Source organism: Erythrolamprus reginae, chromosome 7 (assembly GCF_031021105.1).
Source record: "Erythrolamprus reginae isolate rEryReg1 chromosome 7, rEryReg1.hap1, whole genome shotgun sequence".
In the NCBI taxonomy this organism is placed as follows: Eukaryota; Metazoa; Chordata; class Lepidosauria; order Squamata; family Dipsadidae; genus Erythrolamprus; species Erythrolamprus reginae.
In genome coordinates, this window is record NC_091956.1 from 24,461,626 (window position 1) to 24,483,090 (window position 21,465).

The 21,465-nt window shown below is 42.5% G+C and overlaps 1 protein-coding gene across 1 annotated transcript in view; it reads right to left on the reverse strand.

Moving 5' to 3' along the window:
* The window catches only part of TEC (tec protein tyrosine kinase), a 35,168-nt gene extending 13,709 nt beyond the window's left edge, over positions 1-21,459 (reverse strand). The window contains exons 1-9 of the mRNA XM_070757165.1: positions 21,431-21,459; positions 19,239-19,304; positions 18,330-18,384; positions 15,625-15,704; positions 11,740-11,873; positions 10,406-10,480; positions 8,889-9,060; positions 4,820-5,036; positions 1,428-1,492 (exon numbers count right to left, since the gene is read on the reverse strand). Of these exons, the coding sequence (XP_070613266.1) occupies positions 1,428-1,492; positions 4,820-5,036; positions 8,889-9,060; positions 10,406-10,480; positions 11,740-11,873; positions 15,625-15,686 (725 nt within the window). The 5' untranslated portion in view covers positions 15,687-15,704; positions 18,330-18,384; positions 19,239-19,304; positions 21,431-21,459. The remainder of the gene's footprint in view (positions 1-1,427; positions 1,493-4,819; positions 5,037-8,888; positions 9,061-10,405; positions 10,481-11,739; positions 11,874-15,624; positions 15,705-18,329; positions 18,385-19,238; positions 19,305-21,430) is intronic.
* Positions 21,460-21,465: the final 6 nt, after the last annotated feature.

A 21,465-nucleotide genomic window follows, 5' to 3' on the forward strand; every position in this document is an offset into this window, starting at 1 on the left:
AGAGGAGGAGGACAGTCACTGCCGAAGGAAGAAGGTGAGCTGAGGGGAATCAAAAAGATCCAAAACTTTAAGGCTTAAAAAAAAAGAGGGATTCTGAGATGGTGAGGAGGAGCGCATGCCTCCCATACAGCGGGCGCGAGGCTGCCTCCCATACACTGCGCCAGAGAGAGAAACCCAGGTGGGCGAGAGCGGGGAATCTCCCGCTCCTTTGACTGAAAGGCGGCGGCTGCTGCTGCTACTACCTGCCTCCTCTTCCTTCCCATGCTGAAGGGCTCCCCTCTTCTCTCTCTTTCTCGCTTTGTAGCTGGCGCCTTTCCTTCACTGTGGTGACTCCTCAGTTTGGCTGAAGCAGAGTTGATTCGGCTGGGGTGAGATCCCCCCTTTTGTCTTTCCGCGCTCACATGCTCCAGGAGGCAACCTCACGCCATGTATGTGGGAGGCAGTGCGATTGAGTCACCACAGCGAAGTGGTCATTCCCTCTCCAAGCGCCCAGAGAAAGGAAAACGTTTCGTTCGCTCTGGACTGCCAAAGCCTCCTTAAGCACCACCGAAAGGCTCATCTGGATGCCCAGAAAAGCCCGAGATGGCCAGGATTAAAGGGGGAATGGCAGGAAACCGGCCGGGCCTTCGTGCCGCTCTCAAATTTCCTGGGAAATTTTTCCAGGCTCTGGTTCTTAAGTACAAAATGGTTCTTAAGAGGCAAAAATATCTTGAACCCCCGGTTCTTAGCTAGAAAAGTTCTTAAGTAGAGGCGTTCTTAAGTAGAGGTACCACTGTATTTTACAGATATTTGGTTATGTAAGCCAGTGATTTTCAACCTTTTTTGAGCCGCGGCACATTTTTTACATTTATGAAACCCTGGGGCACATTGAGGGGGGGGGGGGCGGCTAAAAAAAGTTTGGACAAAAAAATTCTCTCTCTTCCTCCCTTTCGCTCTATTTCTCTCTCCCACTTTATCTCCCTTCCTTCCTCTTTCTCTCTCTCCATCCCTCTTTCTTTCTCTTCCTTCCTTCCTCTCTTTTTTACTCTCTTTCTCTCTCCCTCCCTACCTCCCTCTATGTCTTTCTCTCTCCTTCTCTCCCTCTCTTTTTTTCTCTCTTTCTTTTTCTCCCTTTCTCTCTCTTGCTTTCTTTCTCTTGTTCTCTTTCTCTCTCTCTCGCTCTTTCTCTCTTGCTTTCTTTCTCTCTTGCTTTCTTTCTCTTTCTTTCTATCTCTCTTGCTTTCTTTCTCTCTCTGAGCTTCACGGCACACCTGACCATGTCTCACGGCACACTAGTGTGCCACGGCACACTGGTTGAAAAACACTGATGTAAGCTACACATTATCAGGGTCTGTTTTAAGTTAAAAAGACAGCCACTGCTCTACCACTTTGGAAGGTACAAAAATGTAAACTTAAAATATGCCTAGAGGCATAGAGATGATTAATACCTTGTCATTCCAAAATCAGATACTTTCACCACTCCTGACTCATTCACTAAGCAGTTTCTAGCAGCCTGGAGAAAGAACAAAAGTAAAACAATAGTTGGATACAGACTGCATATCTTGGGTGTCGTCTGATTTCTGCTTAACGTCTAATGGTTACACAAGCGTAGAGGTTTCTGCTTAACATCTAATGATTACACAAACCAAGAAAGATATGTTACAAGTCTTCAAAGCAGAATTGTTTTTTGCTTCTAACTATTGGCAGAATCACGCCAAACGAAAGTATGCTACCACACCCAGAAAGCATGGCTGGTGAGGGAATTATGGGAGCCAAAGTCCACGTGTCTTCATTATTATTATTTATTATTATTATTATTTATTTAGATTTGTATGCCGCCCCTCTCCGCAGACTCGGGGCGGCTCACAGCATAACATAACAGTTTGTAACAAATCCAAATATAATTTAAAACATTTAAAAGAACCCCATTTTGTTAACAAGCATACACTCAAACATCCCATACATAAAATGTGCATGCCCGGGGGAGGTGTTTCAGTTCCCCCATGCCTGACGACAGAGGTGGGTTTTAAGGAGTTTACGGAAGGCAGGGAGAGTAGGGGCAGTTCTAATCTCTGGGGGGAGTTGGTTCCAGAGAGTCGGGGCCGCCACAGAGAAGGCTCTTCCCCTGGGGCCCGCCAACCGACATTGTTTAGTTGATGGGACCCAGAGAAGGCCCACTCTGTGGGACCTAATTGGTCGCTGGGATTCGTGCGGTAGAAGGCGGTCTCGGAGATATTCAAGCTGCTAAGACTGAGAAATGGAAGTGACTCAACAGACTCAAACTCAACCCTGATAAGACGGAGTGGCTGTGGGTTTTGCCTCCCAAGGACAATCCCATCTGTCCGTCCATGACCCTGGGGGGGGGAATTATTGACCCCCTCGGAGAGGGTCCGCAACTTGGGCGTCCTCCTCGATCCACAGCTCACATTAGAGAAACATCTTTCAGCTGTGGCGAGGGGGGCGTTTGCCCAGGTTCGCCTGGTGCGCCAGTTGTGGCCCTATTTGGACCGGGAGTCACTGCTCACTGTCACTCATGCCCTCATCACCTCGAGGTTCGACTACTGTAACGCTCTCTACATGGGGCTACCTTTGAAAAGTGTTCGGAAACTTCAGATCGTGCAGAATGCAATTGTGAGAGCTATCATGAGCTTCCCCAAATATGCCCATGTTACACCAACACTCCGCAGTCTGCATTGGTTGCCGATCAGTTTCCGGTCACAATTCAAAGTGTCGGTTATGACCTATAAAGCCCTTCATGGCACCGGACCAGAATATCTTCGAGACTGCCTTCTGCCGCATGAATCTGAGCGAGTTGGCCTTCTCCGGGTCCCGTCGACTAAACAAATGTCGGCTGGCAGGAACCAGGGGAAGAGCTTTCTCTGTGGCGGCCCCGACCCTATGGAACCAGCTCCCCCCGGAGATTAGGATTGCCCCCACCCTCCTTGCCTTTTGTAAACTCCTTAAAACCCACCTCTGCCGTCAGGCATGGGGGAACTGAGACATCTCCCCTTGCCTATGTAGTTTTATGTATGGTATGTTGTGTGTATGCTTTTTAAATAATGGGGCTTTTAGACTTTTAATATTAGATTTGTTGCTGTATATTGTTTTATCACTGCTGTGAGCTGCCCCGAGTCTGCGGAGAGGAGTGGCATACAAATCTAATAAATCATAATCATAATCAATCAAATACGAATTGAGTGTAATGTAAATCAAGGGTCTCCCGCATCATTTGAATTATGGATTCTTTCAGGATTAGTGGTACCTTTCAGGCAAGGTGGCACTCAAAGCTGTATCTGCCAGTATGCGAGCTGTGGCCTAGCTCAGCTCCAGTGTACATGTGCATGTTGGCCAGCTCAATTTCGGCTCACCCAGAGGGTGAGGAAGGTGTTTTGGCTTCGGGAGAGCCTCCGGGCAGCGGGGTAGGCCATTTTTGCCTTCCCCAGACTACAAGAAATCCTCTGGAGCCTGGGGAGGGTGGAAAACAGATCTACCAGGTCCACTAGAAATCAGGAAATGGGAGAGGGAGGGTTGTGTATGCATGCGCCGGGGCAGGGCATCACAGGGCATCACATGCACATGCGCCGGGGCACATGGGGAGCATTAAATTATGGGTGTGGGCAATTTCGGCACCCAAGGGGGAAAGGGTTTGCCATCACTGTTCTAGATACTTCAATCTATTTAGTGTTTCCCCCTTCCAGAGTGGATCAAATGCTCTGATTATGTAGCATGAAGTCTATTGAAATATCTGCCCTTCCCAAATGTTCAAAGGCAAGATTGGTTCTTTTCATCAAAGGTTTGATATTTCTGTGCCCTACTTCCAGCTATAGCTTCCAGATGGCCATCAAGGGCAGACTCATGTAGAATATACTGCAGTAATCTACTCGTACGAGGAATAAGACACGAGCAGCTGTTAACATGTGTGGATAATGTGATAAGCTGTTTTGACTCCGTTCCCCAACCATGACAAATCATGTGAAGTGAACTCAAAGATTCCTTTATTAGGAGCGCCAGCAGCCCCGGCAAAAAAAAATAATTCTCAACACAGGGTAACAAGTCTGTCCGGCAGGGAGATAAATAGTTGTCTGCCACATCTATTCATCTCCATCCTTTTCCTTTTATCCTCAGAGCTAGGGTAGGGCTTTGCTAGCAGTGGTGGCTCTTCCAGCCCAAAGACCGGCCCATAGATTTCCACTGCTCTCCTCTCCTCTGCCTTTTGCACATCCACATGTCAGGCACTGGACCCAGCTCCATTCCCTCTTCCCCTTTCGGAGCTTACTTTAATGCTGACCCTGACTCCCACGCCTCCTCTTCCTCTTCCTGTGATTGACTGTTGGAGGGTCCATTGGCCAACAGGCCACAACATACACCAGCCTATTCGGTTGGGAGTCACATTGCCAGTCCCAGATAGCCCAGGGTCAGTGGTCCCCAGTGGACCTCAAGAACAACATCAACTGGCTGGAACTCAGGGTGACTCGCCCATCACTAAAAAGGTTCCTAAAGGTTGCAATGGGCCGACACATGGTCATCCAGACAGGCAACGTGGCCACCAAGGCCCACAAAAACCATCAGGGGGGGGGAAACACTCCAAGATGCTCATGCAAGAAGCAGAACACCTGATACTTATATCTGTTATCTAATATATGGCTGACTAAACAAACAAATAAACTTTGCCATTCCTAGTTTTGATCTCTCCTTTGCAAGTCTTAAAGGGACAGGGATCCTACTTTGCATAGCTTTCGGTCAAAACATTTCAGAAACATTATAAAAAATTCAGAGAAGAAGCCCATCCTTTAGATCCCGTGCTTTATGAATGCAACACATTTAGACCTGTTCATCTTACCAAATCTCTGTGAATGAAGCTATTTTGTTCCAGGTATTCCATTCCTTCGGAGACATCCTGACACATAGTCAGCAGGTTATCTTTCGTGAAGTGTCCACGTCTTTGGCGAAGGTAATTTAGAAGGCAGCCATGCTCCATGAACTCTGTCACTATGTAGATGGGTCTCTGCTGAGTACAAACACCATAAAGCTGGACTAATTTCGGATGGGTCAACTTCCTGAAAGAGAAAGAAAGAAAGAAAGAAATTAAGAAAGAAGGAAGGAAGGAAAGAAAGAAAAAGGAAAGAAAGAAAGAAAGAAAGAAAAAGGAAGGAAAGAAGGAAGGAAAGAAAGAAAAAGGAAGGAAAGAAAGAAAGAAAGAAAGAGGAAGGAAGGAAGGAAGGAAGGAAAAAAGAAAAAGGAAGGAAGGAAGGAAGGAAAGAGAAAAAGGAAGCAATAGGGAAATATAAATGGAAATTCTTTTTCATGAAATTACCTTTAACTAAAAAAGAATACATGTTTGGAAAGAAGTCAATGAGAAATAGCTTATGCAGTCTTTATATCCTAGTCACATAATGGCTTATAATTGCAGGTCTGCAGAGCAGGCAGAGATCGGTTCCTCCTGGTTCTACAGAACCGATAGTAACTTGGTGGCCTGGGTCGCTGGAACCAGCAGTGACCCAGGCCTGCCAAGCCCACAAGTTAGTTCTCTTGCCGGTGCCAGAGGTGGCGCTATCTTGTTTTTGTACTGCGCATGCACAGAGGGTCATTTCCAGGAAGTGACGTGCACATGCAAAAAATGCACTTCTATCATGATGTGACCCAGTGGGGAAGATAAAGGGAATCTCTGACAATAGCATTCAATATTATGGCAGATGGAATTAAGCAACCAGATTTAGGATTTGAAATCAATTCAAACTTCAGCATACAGAAATGTGGCTGCAACACTCAACCATTATAACTCAAAATGCAATGTTTTGCCAAGATTACATTTCTAAAATAAATACAACAGACGGCTGGGTTCTGTCAATCTATTCCAATAATAATTTGCTCTTCTTTTTCCCTACATGATGGAATTATTTACAGCTAGAGAGTCCCAGTTTATGAATCTCTAATATTAAAGGTGAAAATGGATACCACAAATCCTATTACAATGTCAAACCTTCTTCCCATGAAACATCGTTTTATATGTTAAGAATTTAAACATGTTAATTAAGTGGTTCACGGATGTACCTGTGCTGGAAGATATTAAGCAGCTGGAAGAAAAAATGGCAAAGGTTTTTTTGTATTACCGGTAGTAGTGTTCTGCCGGGCTCTCTGGTAGGAGCCTCCCGAAAATTCAAGGGTACAAATTTCAGACACACACACGTTTGAAAATTCAAAACAATGTTCTTTATCACAAAATTCAAAATAAACTAAGCACTCTTTTTCTATTGCAAAGAGCACTCGTCCCAAAACAACCTGGTAGTTTGTACAAGTCCCTTAATCAGTCCTTAAGTACTTAGCTAGCGGCTGTGAAGAAACATCACAGCCCTTCTTCTTCCACGAAGTGAAACACACACACACTTTGCTCTGCTTTGGTTTCAAAGTCGTGAAAAATCAACAAAGTCCGGACTCAGCAAGGCAGTCCTGAAGCACAACGATCAGATAATCTTCCACAACGGCCAAACCCACACGCTGCTATTTATATCAGCAGCACTAATTACTGGAGTCCCACCCAAACACAGGTGGCCTCTCTTATCTCCTGTAATATGCCCTCAATTGGTCTCTTCTACGCATAACTCTGAGCCTGCGTGGGTCCAAGACTTCTGCATCCAAATCAACCGAAGATAATGGAGATTGACTTCCCGGGCTGTGTGCCAAGCCCCCCTCTTCCAAGTCACTCCCACCTTCTTCTTCGTCCCAGGAAACTGAGACTACCTGACTCTGTTGGCAATAAAACAGGCCTATGACATGTTGAAGTTTCCCCTGCACCCACCTCCACATTTCCTGGGACAGGAGCTGGGTCAGAGCCAACCACAACAAGTAGAGGTTTGATTATATTATTGCCTTTAGCATGGCTTTAGCATGGGACCGTCTCCTGCCAGAGACCAATAAGATCGCACAGGGTTGGCCTTCTCCGGGTCCCGTCGACTAAGCAATGCAGGTTGGTGGGACCGCAAAGGAGGGCCTTCTCTATGGCTGCCCGGCTCTATGGAGCTAACTCCCCCTCGATGTCCGTACTGCTCTCCCCCTGCTGGCTTTCTGAAAGGCTACGAAGACCAGGCTTTGCCAGCAGGCCTGGGAGTCATGAACCTTACATCTCTCATGGCCAAATTGTATTGAATGATATTGTTAGTGCATGGTACATAACCTACTTTGGGGTTGCCATATAGTAAACTAACAATGTTGGTCTATGAAAGTAAAGACTGTATCCTTAAGAACTTTGACTGGTTGGTCATAAGAGGGCGCCAGTTACTTTGAGATATCTTTGCTTGTGAGTCGTATATTCTTTGCTGTGTGCAGTTTGTAATCTATTGTTAATATTGTTGAATATTTGTAAATAATAATATTGTTAATACTGAGTCTGAGTCTAGCCCACATTATCTACACCACTGCAACAACTCTGCTGATTGTGTGTCAGAGATTTCGCACAGAGCTGCACCGAGACATACTAACAGATATGTATGTGTTGATTGGATTGTTGAGTCGTGGGTTTTAGCTGGGGTTATTGTTTTGATTTATATTTGATTTCTTTTTATTGTAAATTGTATTTATATATTGTTGTAAGCTGCCCTGAGTCCTTTAGGATTGGGCGGCAAAGAAGTTGAATTTTAAAATAAATAAATAAGTAATACAGTAGTACCTCTAGATACGAGCTGCTCTACATGCGACTATTTCAAGATACGAGCCACGAGGGGAGAGAAATTTCTGTTCTAGTCTCGAGCTCAAATTTGGGATACGAGCCGAGTATCCACTAGGTGGCGCAAGAATCCTTGCTTTTGGTTATCTTGGAGGGGGAAAACAACGTCTAAAGTTATTTGTTCCAGATACGAGTTGCCTCGACATACAAGCTCCCTTCTGAAATGAATTATGCTCATATCTAGGGGTACTACTGTACCCTATGTTTTGCTGGCAACATATTCTAATAATGTTAGTATCATTGTTAAGGTGTTTGTGGATCAACCCTTGAGTTATCAAGGACATGTACATAGAAACAGGATATTGCAGTAGATATGAGTAATTATCCAGTCACACACAGAGATATGTTAAAGTGCACATAGTGTTTACTTTAAGAAACAGAACAGTCCACATAAACAGTCCTGGTCATAAACGTTCAAATCAGTCAATCTCTAGAAGTACAATAATCTTCTTGCCAGTTTATCTTTGTCATATAAATGCAACAAAGATATTACAGTTTACAAACACATCAGAATATCAGAGCACCACAGAGCATCACTATCAAGTCAAAGAGTCAATCAGAATGAAACAACAGAGAGAATAAGCCATGATCTCTAGCTCCCTCTTATGGCAACTTGCAATACTACAGCCAATCAGAACACAGCATACATTTTAAAACTATATTACATCAATCCATACAACCGTACATTGTTGGCTTTTTTATACATTATCAACCCAACTGTTTGGACAGAGTACTAACAATCATTAATTGTTTAAACAGCCCATTCTTCTCCTGATCAAAATACAGATTTGGTTCTTACTAAATTTGAGCTTAGCAAGTTTGATACTTCTAAAGTACTTTGTTTACAGTGCACCTGGGAATAAAATAAGGAGAGGAGCATTATAGGCTTTTAATGTTCTGACTCAGGCAGTAGATGCAATTCTTTAAAATGGAAGACTTCAAACTTGGCAACTTTTAAGACTTGTGGACTTCAACTTCCAGAATTCTCCAGTCACAGCTGGCTGCAGAATTCTGGGAGTTGAAGTCCACAAGTCTTAAAGTTGCCAAGTTTGGGGACCCCTGCTTTAAGACGAAGGGAAACAGATCAGAGCATCTCAAGATGTTCAGAAGACATTTCTTAAGACGTTTTTCAGCTAGATTATTTCATGATTTCTTAAAATAATTACCGGCACCTTTGCCCATTACTTACATCATCACTTTAGCTTCTTCTATAAAGTCCTCTTCGTACATGGCACCTTCCCGGATGGCCTTGATGGCTACTTTGTACTGGGCTCTCCATTTGCCCAGCCGCACTACCCCAAAGAGACCACTGCCCAGCTCTCGCATAAAGGTGAGCTCTGCAGGATTGATTTCCCATTTCTCTGTAAAAACAAGAACAGGTCACTTGAGGATAAGCCGCCAAGGCAAACTGGAAGACAATTTTTATTGTCAGTATTCTTTGCCACAAGGGCAGCAGCAAAATCTACTTAGCTCCCCTACTGGTTTGGTACCTTCCCTACTCGCTCCCCTTGCACGCATGCTTTTTCACCCACGCTCTGCTTACGGGCTCGCTTTTTCACCCTCCACACATGCGCAGAGGGTTTTGTGCATGCGCAGAGGATTTATAAAAAGAAAATGGTGACATTTGGGCAGGTGGGTGGAGTTGGATGAAATGCTCCCGGTTCACTCGTGCCTGTCAATTGTTGGAGGGCCAGTCATGCAAGGCTCCGCCCACCCAGCCGGATGCCGTCATTTGGGGTTTTTTTACCTTCTGTGCATGCACAGAACACTTTGCGCATGCACAGAGGGTAAAGGAACCCAAATGGCAATGTCTGGACAGGTGGGCGGAGCCTCATGCTCCCTTCATGACCGGTTCTCTGATAACCAACAGGCTTGAGCGAATTGGGAGCATTTTACCTCTGGGTGGCGCCTTGCACTGCCGCCACCAGTTTTCCGAACCACCAGCCGCCACCGCCACTACCAGTACACCTGAACCGGGCCGAACCGATAACATTTCACCTCTGCACAAAGGTCTTGTTCTTATTTCATCTTTCATTCAAACCAAGAACTTTTGACAATTCAAATTCTCCAAGAGTACTCTTGAAGATTCTCACTGCTTATTCTCAAGTTTGCCACACAAAAGGCTGGCTTTGGACCTCTTTCCAAGAAATAATCTTTTCTCACTCAGCAGAAATGACTCAAGCATATTGTGGGAAGGGACTTTCATCCTGTGTGCCTAGTACCCTGAAAAAAATGACCAGAGAGAAACAATGACTGAAGAAACAAAACTCTACGTCAAATTTTCTCAAGACTTGACAGCACTCAACATGTTTCTCAACAACATATTGTTTGCAGGGATTAAAGCACACTGACAGTTATCTTCCTAGCACTTGGCAGAGGTGGGTCCCTCCCAGTTCGGACCGGTTCTATAGATCCGGTAGTAACATGGCGGCCTGGGTCACTAGAACCGGCAGCGACCCAGGCTGGATCTCTTGGCTGCAGCGTAGGCAAGGCATCTTGGTTTTTTGCTTCTGCGCATGTGCACAAAGCTTGGAGAGTTTGGGGCAGTCACTTTCTCCTAGTCCCCAAAAAGGAAGCAATGACAAGCTAGTCACTGATAGTTGAGACTTGAGTCATTAGATAGTTGAGAGAAAATGTATTTATTTATTTCCGGTTTTTGTTAAACTACAAAATCAGTCATATTTTCACACATAAACATAAATGTACCATAGCTGAATCCAGCAGTAGTCGGTGAAGGTTTCACTTTCGGAGTCACTGGGTATCGTAACCTCGTCACAAGGCCTAAGATTCACAGAAAATTCATATGCTGAATAAGTTACTTTGGAAATTAAGCAAGACAAACAATACTTTTAATGTTAACTTTGTTATTTTCTTATATCATTTGTATATACTATATTTTTTGGACTATAAGATGCACTTGTTGTGGTCCACCAGTAGCTTGGCAGAGTTGGATAGCGAAGAGTTTGAGGAGGAACCTGGGGCAGGCCTGGAGACTGGAAAAGAACAGGAGGAGTCTGTTCTCAATGTGCGCATGCGCATAGCTGCCAAAGGGCAAGAAGAGTTCCCGAGGAGAAGGTCTACTTGGGAGTAAGGCTTGGGGATAATTGGCTCCACCCCTAGGCTTTAAAAATGAAGAACATGAAAGGGTGAGTTGCAAGAAGCAACTTTGTTCATTCCTAGATCTCATCTTTGCAACTCAAGCCCCAGCTTTGCTCCTGTTTGAACTTGGCAGTTTCCTGCAAACTGTTCCTTGGCAGCTTGCCAAATAAGAGCAAGGTTTGTGTGTGTTATCTGCCTTTCCTTGAAAAACTTTTAGTCGGACTTGTTTGATTTGGACTTATGCCGACTACTAATGACAATAATTAGCAGCCGTTACAAAGACTTGCTTTACTTTATTTGGACTTAGGATGACTGCTAATGAAAACAATTAACAGCCGTTACACAATAAAAAGAGGTTTGCGAAACGCGAAACGAGGTTTGTGCCATGTTATTATCAGGGAGCTTAGGTCAGAACAGCACTAGTGTATAAGACGCACCAACATTTTGAAGAAGTAGGTAAGGAAAAAAAAGTGTTTGCTCTCCTCCAGCCCCCAGGAGCACTCTGCAGACCTCCCAAACCCTCTGTGAACTTGTTTTTGTGCAGGGCAGGCTTTGGGAGGCCAAAAATGGCTGTATTCGGTATATAACATGCACCAACATTTCCACCTTCTTTTTTGGGGGGGGGGGAGAGTGCATTTTAAACCATTTTCTTGATAGTTTTCAGAAACATTTAAGAATTTATAGCTATCAACGGCATGAAAAATTAGGATTTTTTTACTACTTGAAATCTGCAAAATATAGGACAAATTAAATAGTTTTCTATAAAAATTTGGAACTTCTAAGCATCATGTATGGCTGAAGTAGGAGTGACCTATAATTATTTAAATAATTCATTTTCTTGAATCATATTAAAACCATTAAGCATCTTCAAAAGAGCTGGAATTTAACAGTTGGGTGTTAACAAGTACAAATTAAATGATAGAAAAATCAAGGTCATTTACCTGCAGCATTGTGTTTATGATAGTCAATTAACTCGGGAATAGAGTCAAACAGATGCTTCTCCGCCAAATAATATTGCTTTTGTGATGTCACCATTTCTTTTATATGGTAGTGTCTTATGCCAGATAGCCCTTCTCTAAAAAACACAAAATAGAAAGTAGAAGGTTTTCACTCAAAACTTTTTGCTGAATAAACCTATGCTCTTCTCTAGTTACCTTGTTTCTCCCAAAATAAGACATCACCTGATAATAAGCCCAATTGGGTTTTTGAGAGCTTGGCAATAAGGCCAAGTGCTTATTTCAGGGTTTAAAAAAAATATAAGACAGGGTCTTATTTTCGGGAAAACATGATAACAAAATATTTCATTTAATTTTGGAGATCTATAGTAGGGGTCTATTTACGGGTCTATTTAATAATGACAGTTAATAACAACAGAGTTGGAAGGGACCTTGGAGGTCTTCTAGTCCAACCCCCTGCTTAGGCAGGAAACCCTACACTACTTCAGACAGATGGTTATCCAACATCTTAAAAACTTCCAGTGTTGGAGCATTACAACTTCTGAAGGCAAACTCTTGCACTTATTAATTGATCTAACTGTCAGGAAATTTCTCCTTAGTTCCAAGTTACTTCTTTCTTTGTTTAGTTTCCACCCATTGCTTCTTGTTCTACCCTCAAGTGTTTTGGAGTGCCTGACTCCTTCTCCTTCTTCAAGTGCCTGACTCCTTCTTCTTTGTGGCAACCCCTAAGATATTGGAACACTGCAATCATGTCTCCCCTGGTCCTTCTTTTCATTAAACTAGCTATGCCCAATTCTTGCATTTGTTCTTTATATGTTTTAGCCTCTAATCCCCTAATCATCTTTGTCGCTCTTCTCAATGCAAAAAGGAGTCTCAACATCCTTTTTGCATTGTGGGACCAAAACTGAATGCAGTATTCCAAGTGTGGCCTTAGGAACATGCTTTGCCCTTTACTGGTATTAACTACAAGAAAATGTGGGAAGTTGGAATTTTTTCAATGGGAAAAGTGAATTTGACTTTTCAGAAAGAGTGTAATGTTTTGGAAATATGCATGTCCCTCATTACATTCAAATCAATTCAGAAACATTTTCCATTAATTCACTGGGACATAAAGTCCAGAGTTTTGATTTCTACCAAGATTTCTGAAACCTACCAAAAGGATCAAAGTCTACATTAAATAGCAGGCATATTTCTTTAAGTTGAAAACTAGGCCCATCGTTCTATTTGAGTCTTCTCTTACATATACAGTAGTACCTCTAGATACGAGTTTAATTCGTTCCAGAATGGAGCTCGTATGTCGAACAACTTGTATCTGGAACAAATGGCTTTAGACTTTGTTTTTCCCCTCCGAGATAACCAGAAGCAAGGATTCTTGCGCCACCTAGTGGACGCTCGGCTCGTATCCCGAATTTGAGCTCGTGGCTCGTATCTTGGAATACTCGCATGTGGAGCAGCTCATATCTAGAGGTACTACTGTACTTTTAAAAGGACAAAATGAATAAGGAATAGAGTAGAGGGGGGTTCCTGTCAGTTCAAACCAGTTCTATAGAACCAATAGCGGGAATTTTCCCCTGCTTGCCGAACCAGCAGTGACCCAGGTCCCCATACTGGTTCTCTTGATGGCACCAAAGATGCCACCCTCTTGTTTTTTGCTTCTGCGCATGCGCAGAACCCGGGTTTTTTGTTTCTGTGCATGCGCAGAAGATGAGTTTTTAGCATTGTGCCTGCGTGGCGCACCCGCACCGCGTATCAGTAAGCGAACTGGCAGCAAGGTAAGCCTGAACCCACTCCTGGAATAGAGGTAGTCCTCAACTTACAACAGTTTGTTTAGTGACCATTCAAAGTTACAATAGCACTGCAAAATGTGACTTATGTCCATTTTTCCACACTTATCTCCATTGGAGCATCAATATGGTCACGTGATTGAAATTCAGACACTTGGCAACTGGCTAATATTAATGATGGTTGCAGTCTCCCAGGCTCATGTGATCATACACCATGGTGGCACAATGGTTAGAGTGCAGTACTGGAGGCTACTTCTGCTCACTGATGATTGCCAACAGTTCAGCAGTTCAAGTCCCACTGACTCAAAGTTGACTCAGCCTTCCATCCTTCCTAGGTGGGTAAAATGAGGACCCAGATTGTTGGGGGGCAATATGCTGACTCTGTAAACTGCTTAGAGAGGGTTGTAAAGCAGTATATAAGTGCTACTGCTATCTCCTTTTGCAAATGGCAGATTCAATGGGGAAACCAGAATCCAGATTATCAACCATGTTACTAACGTATCAACTGCATTGATTCACTTAACAACTGTGGCAAGAAAGGTTGTAAAATGGTGAAAAAGTCATTTAACGAATGTTTCACTTAACAAAACACTTTGGGCTCAATTGTGGTCATGAGTAGAGGGCTACCTGTTTATAAAACTTATTTCCAGATAGGAAGTAATTACCAGGAAAAAAAAATCTACTAATTATAGGTTGGAAAAACCAGTGCCATAACTTGAATACCTAGATTCTAATATATTAACCATTTTGTTGAATCAGCATTTGCAGAATGTATAGTAATACCAGAATGCAGTGTTCCCTCTAATTTTTTTTTGGGGGGGGGTGAGCGGAAAAGTATAGTGTCTGAGCGGCAGTCCCTTCGGGACTGGGCGGCACACAAATAATAAATAAATAAACAAATAAACAAACAAACAAACAAACAAACAAAAAACCCACCCTGTTTTGCCTCAGAGAATTTCAAAATAAAATACTGTACTGTGTGTCTATAACAGTGAGCTCATAATAGGGCAACTCTATCAATATCAAAATGCCACTTAAATAGTTGAGCTAGTTTCAAACTAGATTTTGATTTTCTTTCTCTCTTCCTTACTCCCATTCTTTTTCTTTCTCTTTTCCTTCCTCTCTTTTTTCTATTTGTTTCTCTCTCTTCCTCTCTCTCTCCTTCCCTCTTACTCTTTCCCTCTCGGCTTCTGGGCAGGTTTGGAAAACTCTGAGTTGATGATGATTTTTAAGTGAGCAATTGCTCACTGCTCAGCTTAGAGGGAACTATGCCAGAATGAATCTGATTGACACTTTTATTAAAATGAGTCTTATGAACTACAGCTTATTTCATCAGGTGCTTTTCAGCAAATGTTCTAAAACGTTACGTTTTTAATAAAAGTTTCTAACGGAGTCCTGATTTTTTTGGTTATATAAACTAACACAGCTCTTCCCCTACAAAAATACAATGTTCACCATGTATTATTTAGTCTGGATTTATTACCAACAAATGAACACTCATATTCTGAATGATTAATTAATATTTTGGATATAGCTCAAGATAAATCGGGTACTGCTGTATTAATATCTTTGAATGCCCTAACTCAAAATAAGCAAATATTCAGAAATATTTTTGCAGTCAACAAAATGTTAATAAAAAATATGGAGAAGCTTTATATACTGGCATGAAACCTTAATACTAGCAAGGTAATTACAGCTACATGGATAAAAAAAGGAATTTTTGAAAACTGAAAGTTGAACATGTTTGCCCACATGTGAGAAAGGTTAATTCATTCCAAGTTCTTTATATTTGGTCCTGATTGCTAGGAATTTAGGAGATTATCAAATTTAGTCTAATAGTGGCAACTGTCATTTCAATGTCAAATGAGAGCATATGCACCAAGACAAATTCCTTGTGTGTCCAATCATACTTGGCCAATAAAATTCTATTCTATTCTATTCTATTCTAAATGGCATTTTATTTAATGGAATTTGCTTTGTTGCTGTTTCAATAAATGGAGCCTCAAGAGAATGTTTTTTTTAATAAGACCAGATCTCTGTAAAATCAAAATAATATATTTTAAAAGTACAAGGTTCAGAAACTTACCCTCCAAATTTTGCGTAAAGTGATACTGTATATAAACCTGGTTGACTGGAGTCCCTCACCATAAACCCTCCTTCTTTATCCTAAAACCCAAGAAAAAGAATGGAAACTTTTATTAGAAACCAACCCCAATTCTTTGTTGTGTGATTTGCAAAAGTCACAATTTACTTATGAAACTTATAGGGCATTTCCAGGCAGGGGATTCTGCTTACTTGCGCTACTGGTGCAGTTGTTGGGTAACTGGCTGGCGTGTGTATGTGTGTCCAGCGCATACGCACGTGTCGGAGTGAGATTTGGCTTCTGCGCATGCGCAGGAAACAAATCTCGCGAGAAGATGCATGGACGTGTGAGATTTTGGGGTTTTTTTGTTTCCGTGCATGTGGGAAAAATCACCGAAATCTTGCACGCCCGTGCGTCCTCTTGTGAAATTTTGATTTCTGCACATGCACAGAAGCCAAATCTCACTCCGATGCATGTGCGCACCCGCCAGTCCCCCAGAGCTGTGCTCACAGCTCCATTTTCGCTACCAGAACACACGCACACACACCATCCAGGTAGGAACTCATCCCTGGGCATTTCAATTGCAAGGGACTTCCACCATGATAAATGCTGGCTCTGTCTTGATAAGCTGTTTCCCCAAGAGGAAATGCTATTAGGAACAAAGCACCTCTCTTTGAAGTGTAAGGACACTCTTGAAGTGAAAAAAAAAAATCAGAGTTAAAATTTGGCTGTTACACACCCACTCAAGGATATTTCCCAAAGTACTTCTGTGAATCTTTCAGAGAACAAGGCTGTTTTAAAGCTCCAAAAAGCGGTGCTTGGGACATTCTAGCATACTTCGCAATGCTCCTCTTTCAAATGTTTTGCGTAGCCCTGATGAACACTGAGCATTTGATCAGTGTTTTACATCGGGTTTTAGTTAGAAGCATCAAATAATAATAACAGAGCAGAATAACAGAGTTGAAAGGGGCCTCAGAGGTCTTTTAGTCCAACCCACTGCTCAAGTAGGAGACATTATTATTATTATTATTATTATTATTATTATTATTATTATTATTATTATTATTATTATATCAATGCAACACAGCAAACGAGATCACTATGCTGGATTTCATATTTCATCACCAGTCGGGCACTTCCCAAGCACCTAGGACTGCGTGATGTAGTGGCAAATGTTTGCTGATCCCAGTAAAGCGACCTTTTGCAATTGACAGATGGAGATTTTGTCAATTCCGATTGTTTTCAAATGTCCGCTGAGATTCTTTCGCACTGCGCCCAGCGTGCCAAATACCACTGGGACCACTTTCACTGGCTTATGCCAGAGTCGTTGCAGCTCGATTTTTAGATCTTCAGATTTCACTAATTTCTCTAGCTGCTTCTCCTCAATTCTGCTGTCCCCTGGGATTGCGATGTTGATGATCCATACTTTCTTTTTCTCCACAATCAGTCAGGATATCTGGTGTGTTATGTTTCAGAATTCGGTCAGTCGGAAGTCGGAAGTCCCACAGTAGTTTTGCTTGCTCAATTTCGACCACTTTTTCGGGCTTATTATTATTATTATTAGATTAGATTTATTGGATTTATATGCCGCCCCTCTCCAAAAACTTATTATTATTATTATTATTATTGATGATGATGATGATAATAACAAAAATAATAACAATAATAACAATAATAACAATAACAATAATAACAATAACAATAACAATAACAACAATAATAATAATAATAATAATAATATTTGTATGCCGCCCTTCTCCGAAAACTCGGGGCGGCTCATACCAGTGATGACAAATCTTTTTTTGTTTGCAGGCCAAAAGGGTGTGTGTGGGTGTGCTAGCATGCGTGCATGTGCCCACATCCCTCCCCTCCCCCACACATATGTACACCCCCTCTGCGCTGCCCTCATGCATGTGCACAGGCCTCACTGAAGCCTGGGACGTGAAAAAAAGGGCCAAATGGGCAAACTGGAAGTTCGGAAAATTGTACTTCTGGTTTATATACACATTGAGCTGTTTTTGCACTCTGGAGCTTCAGGAAGCTTCCCTGAACCCTCCAGAGTACAAAAACCAGCACAATGGGCAAACCAAAAGTGCGTTTTCTGAACTTCCGGTTTGTTCGTTGGGCTGGTTTTTTGCACTCCAGGGCTTCAGGGAAGCTTCCTTGAAGCTCCCAAATGGCAAAACGGCCTTTCGTGCTGGAGCTGAAATAGGGAACCTCTGATATGGCTCTGCATGCCATAGGTTCGCCATCACGGTCCTATACCATTTTAGGCAAAGGGCTGTCCAGCATCTTCTTAAAAACCTCCAGTGTTGGAGCACCTACAACTTCTGGAGACAAATCATCCCACTATTTAATTGTTCTTTCAGGAAATTTCTCCTAAGATCTAAGTTTGTTCTCTCCTTGATTAGTTTCCATCCATTGATCAGGTGCTTTGGACAATTGGTTGACCCCACTCTTCTTTGTGGCAGGCCCTCCAATATTGGCAGGAATCCATTTGATCTTCCAACTAGGTGCAGAGTTTGTCTCCCAGATGATGTCAGGGTAGTTAAAGTCCCCCATTTCTATTCTTCCTTACATACCTTAGTTAACTGACTAGCAAAAAATATATCTATTTCCTCTGTTTGGTTAGGTGGCCTTTAGTATTCCCCTATGGCAATGTCATTCCTTTTTTCCCTTTTCTTTCATCAAAATAATAGCAGGCCCACCTCATTTCTGAGAAGTTGCTCTGCCTGACTTCTGTTCAGATTTCTGCAGTACCACCTAAAAGAGGAAACCAGTAACAATTTAGCGTGTTATATATAAATGCTACTTTTGCATGCTTGTGCCTTTTTACTAGGTCTTTAGATTTGAACGCAAAATACATTATTTTGGTATTTTTCAGAGTATAAGACACACCTTTCCTCCGCCCCAAAAGAGGCGGAAATGTTGTTGCATCTTATACACCGAATACAATCATTTTTGACCTCTCGGAGCCCCAACCCGCGTCCCATGTTTGCAAAATATGGGCCTGTTTTTCACAAAAATTGGATGCACAGAGGGCTTGGGAGGCCTGTACTGCTCCTGGGGTCTCGGGGAAGGCAAAAACACCTTCATTTTTTTAAACAATGGGGCTTCAAAACTCTCTGTGTGCCGTATTTTTGCAAAAAAGGGTGAAAACGGGTAATTTCCCCCCAAAAGAAAGGTGTTTTTGCCTTTCCCTAGGAGTACTCTACAGGTCTCCCAAACCTTCTGCACACCCCATTTTTGCAAAAAAAAAAAGAGAGTGAAAAATGGACCCTTTTTTGGCAAAAATGGGGGCATTCTTGCCTTTCCCCAGGCCCCCCAGGAGCACACTGCAGGCTTCCCAAATCCTCTGTGTGCCCAATGTTTTGCAAAAATGGGTGAAAAAAGGTCTGTTTTAGGAAAAAAATGGGGTGCGCAGAAAGTTTGGGAGGCCTGCACAGTGCTTTCTGGTGGCTGGGAAGGAAAAAACCTTTTTTCTTACTTACCACTTTCTAATCTTATATACTGGTGCATCTTACAGTCGGAAAAATACGGTATTTGATTCAACAGTTATTTTCCATGAAATGGTCAAAATACGCAAAATCATATTTGCTATTTAAATATTTACTTACTCATATTGTTCAAGGCTGTTGGACTTCTTTCCTGTTACATAATTGCTTGGAATGTATCCTTGGTTTCTAGAGTGATAAAATGGAACAATACAAGAACATTTTTTCCCAAATGCCATCACTCTGCTAAACAAATAATTCCCTCAACACTGTCAAACTATTTACTAAGTCTGCACTATTATTACTACTAGTTTTTTCTCATCATTCCTATCACCCATCTCCTCCCACTTATGACTGTATGACTGTAACTTGTTGCCTGTATCTTTAAGATTTTTATTGTTTCCCGTTTATTTATTTGTACCCTATAACAATCATTAAGTGTTGTACCCCATGATTCTTGACAAATGTCTCTTCTCTTTTATGTACACTGAGACCATATGCACCAAAGACGAATTCCTTGTGTGTCCAATCACACTTGGCCAATAAAGAATTCTATTCTAAATTCTGTTCTGTTCTATTCTATTCTAATGCATGTATTATTGCAACAGTTCATTTAATGACTATTCAGAGTTTCAAAGGCATTGAAAAAAGTGGCACAATGGTTTTTCATACTTATAACTGTTGCAGCATTCCCATGGTGATGTTGCTGCAATAGGTGCCCAAGATTTGTGCGCTATGGGTGCCCAAGATTTTTCTTGCCAATTGCTGAGTTTTGAATTTTGGGGCTGAAGGAGAATGGGTATGGTGCCACTGCATTGATTGACGTTTGCTCTCTGGAGTAGGGTGATAAGCCCAAGTTTCATCTCCTGTCACATTACAGTTGAGAACAGCCTCACCTTCAATCTCAAAATGGTCAAGAAATTCTCGGGCGGCACCAACTCTGTCGATTTTTTTGCACTTCGGTAAGCTTTCTGGGCACCCATCGCAGCAGCATTCATGCGCTTAGCATTCAGGTAGCGTATTACAGTGCGCACTTCGCATTTGGAGGGAGACAGAATGAGGACGCTCATCTCTAACCTTCACCACAACACCAGTCAATGATCTACTGACCAATGGCACTGCTCGTTCTCTTCTGCTGGCTTCCTGCTACATGATAGTAATAGCAATTTCCCCCATGAACATTCCCCATGAGAGCTACGTGCCTTGCAACCTTACTTTCCAGATAACCCTCGTACCATAGGTAAAGGTAAACGGAACGCTGTTACTTTCCCACCTATTTGGTCTCCCGGTCCCTATTTGGACCGGGAGTCGCTGCTCACAGTCACTCATGCCCTCATCACCTCGAGGCTCGACTACTGTAATGCTCTCTACATGGGGCTACCTTTGAAAAGTGTTCGGAAACTTCAGATCGTGCAGAATGCAGCTGCGAAAGCAGTCATGGGCTTCCCCAGGTATGCCCATGTTACACCAACACTCCACAGTCTGCATTGGATGCCGATCAGTTTCCGCTCACAATTCAAAGTGTTGGTTATGACCTATAAAGCCCTTCATGGCACCGGACCAGATTATCTCAGGGACCGCCTTCTGCTGCACGAATACCAGCGACCAGTTAGGTCCCACAGAGTGGGCCTTCTCCGGGTCCCGTCAACTAAACAATGTCAGGGGAAGAGCCTTCTCTGTGGCGGCCCCGGCCCTTTGGAACCAACTCCCCCCAGAGATTAGAATTGGTCCCACCCTCCTCGCCTTTCGTAAGCTTCTTAAAACCCACCTCTGCCGTCAGGCATGGGGGAACTGAGATATTCTTTGCCCCTAGGCCTATACAATTTATGCATGGTATGTTTTTGTATGTATGTTTGGTTTTATAATAAGGTTTTTTTTAGTTATTTTAGTATTGGATTGGATTGTTACATGCTGTTTTTATCATTGTTGTTAGCCGCCCCGAGTCTATGGAGAGGGCAGCATACAAATCAATCAATCAATCAATCAATCAATAAATAAATATGGTTCCTATTTTTCTACTTGCATGTTTACATGCTTTTGAACAGCTACATTGGCAGAAGCTGGGGCAAATAAGGGCAGCTCACTCCGTTATGCGGCGGTAAGGATTCGAACCAGCAAAATGCCGACCTTTCTGATCAACAAGCTTAACGTCTTAGTCACTGAGCCACCGCGTCCCTTTTAAAGTGTACTATAGTGGTATGAAAACCACAATAAAATATTATCAAGGACAATAATAATGCATTTATGCATATTGTATATAATATGTAAAGTATTTCTGCCTATACTTAAGTTAAATAGATCATTTCATTCCTTACCCATATTTATCTTTTGCTTTCCACCAATGGATGTC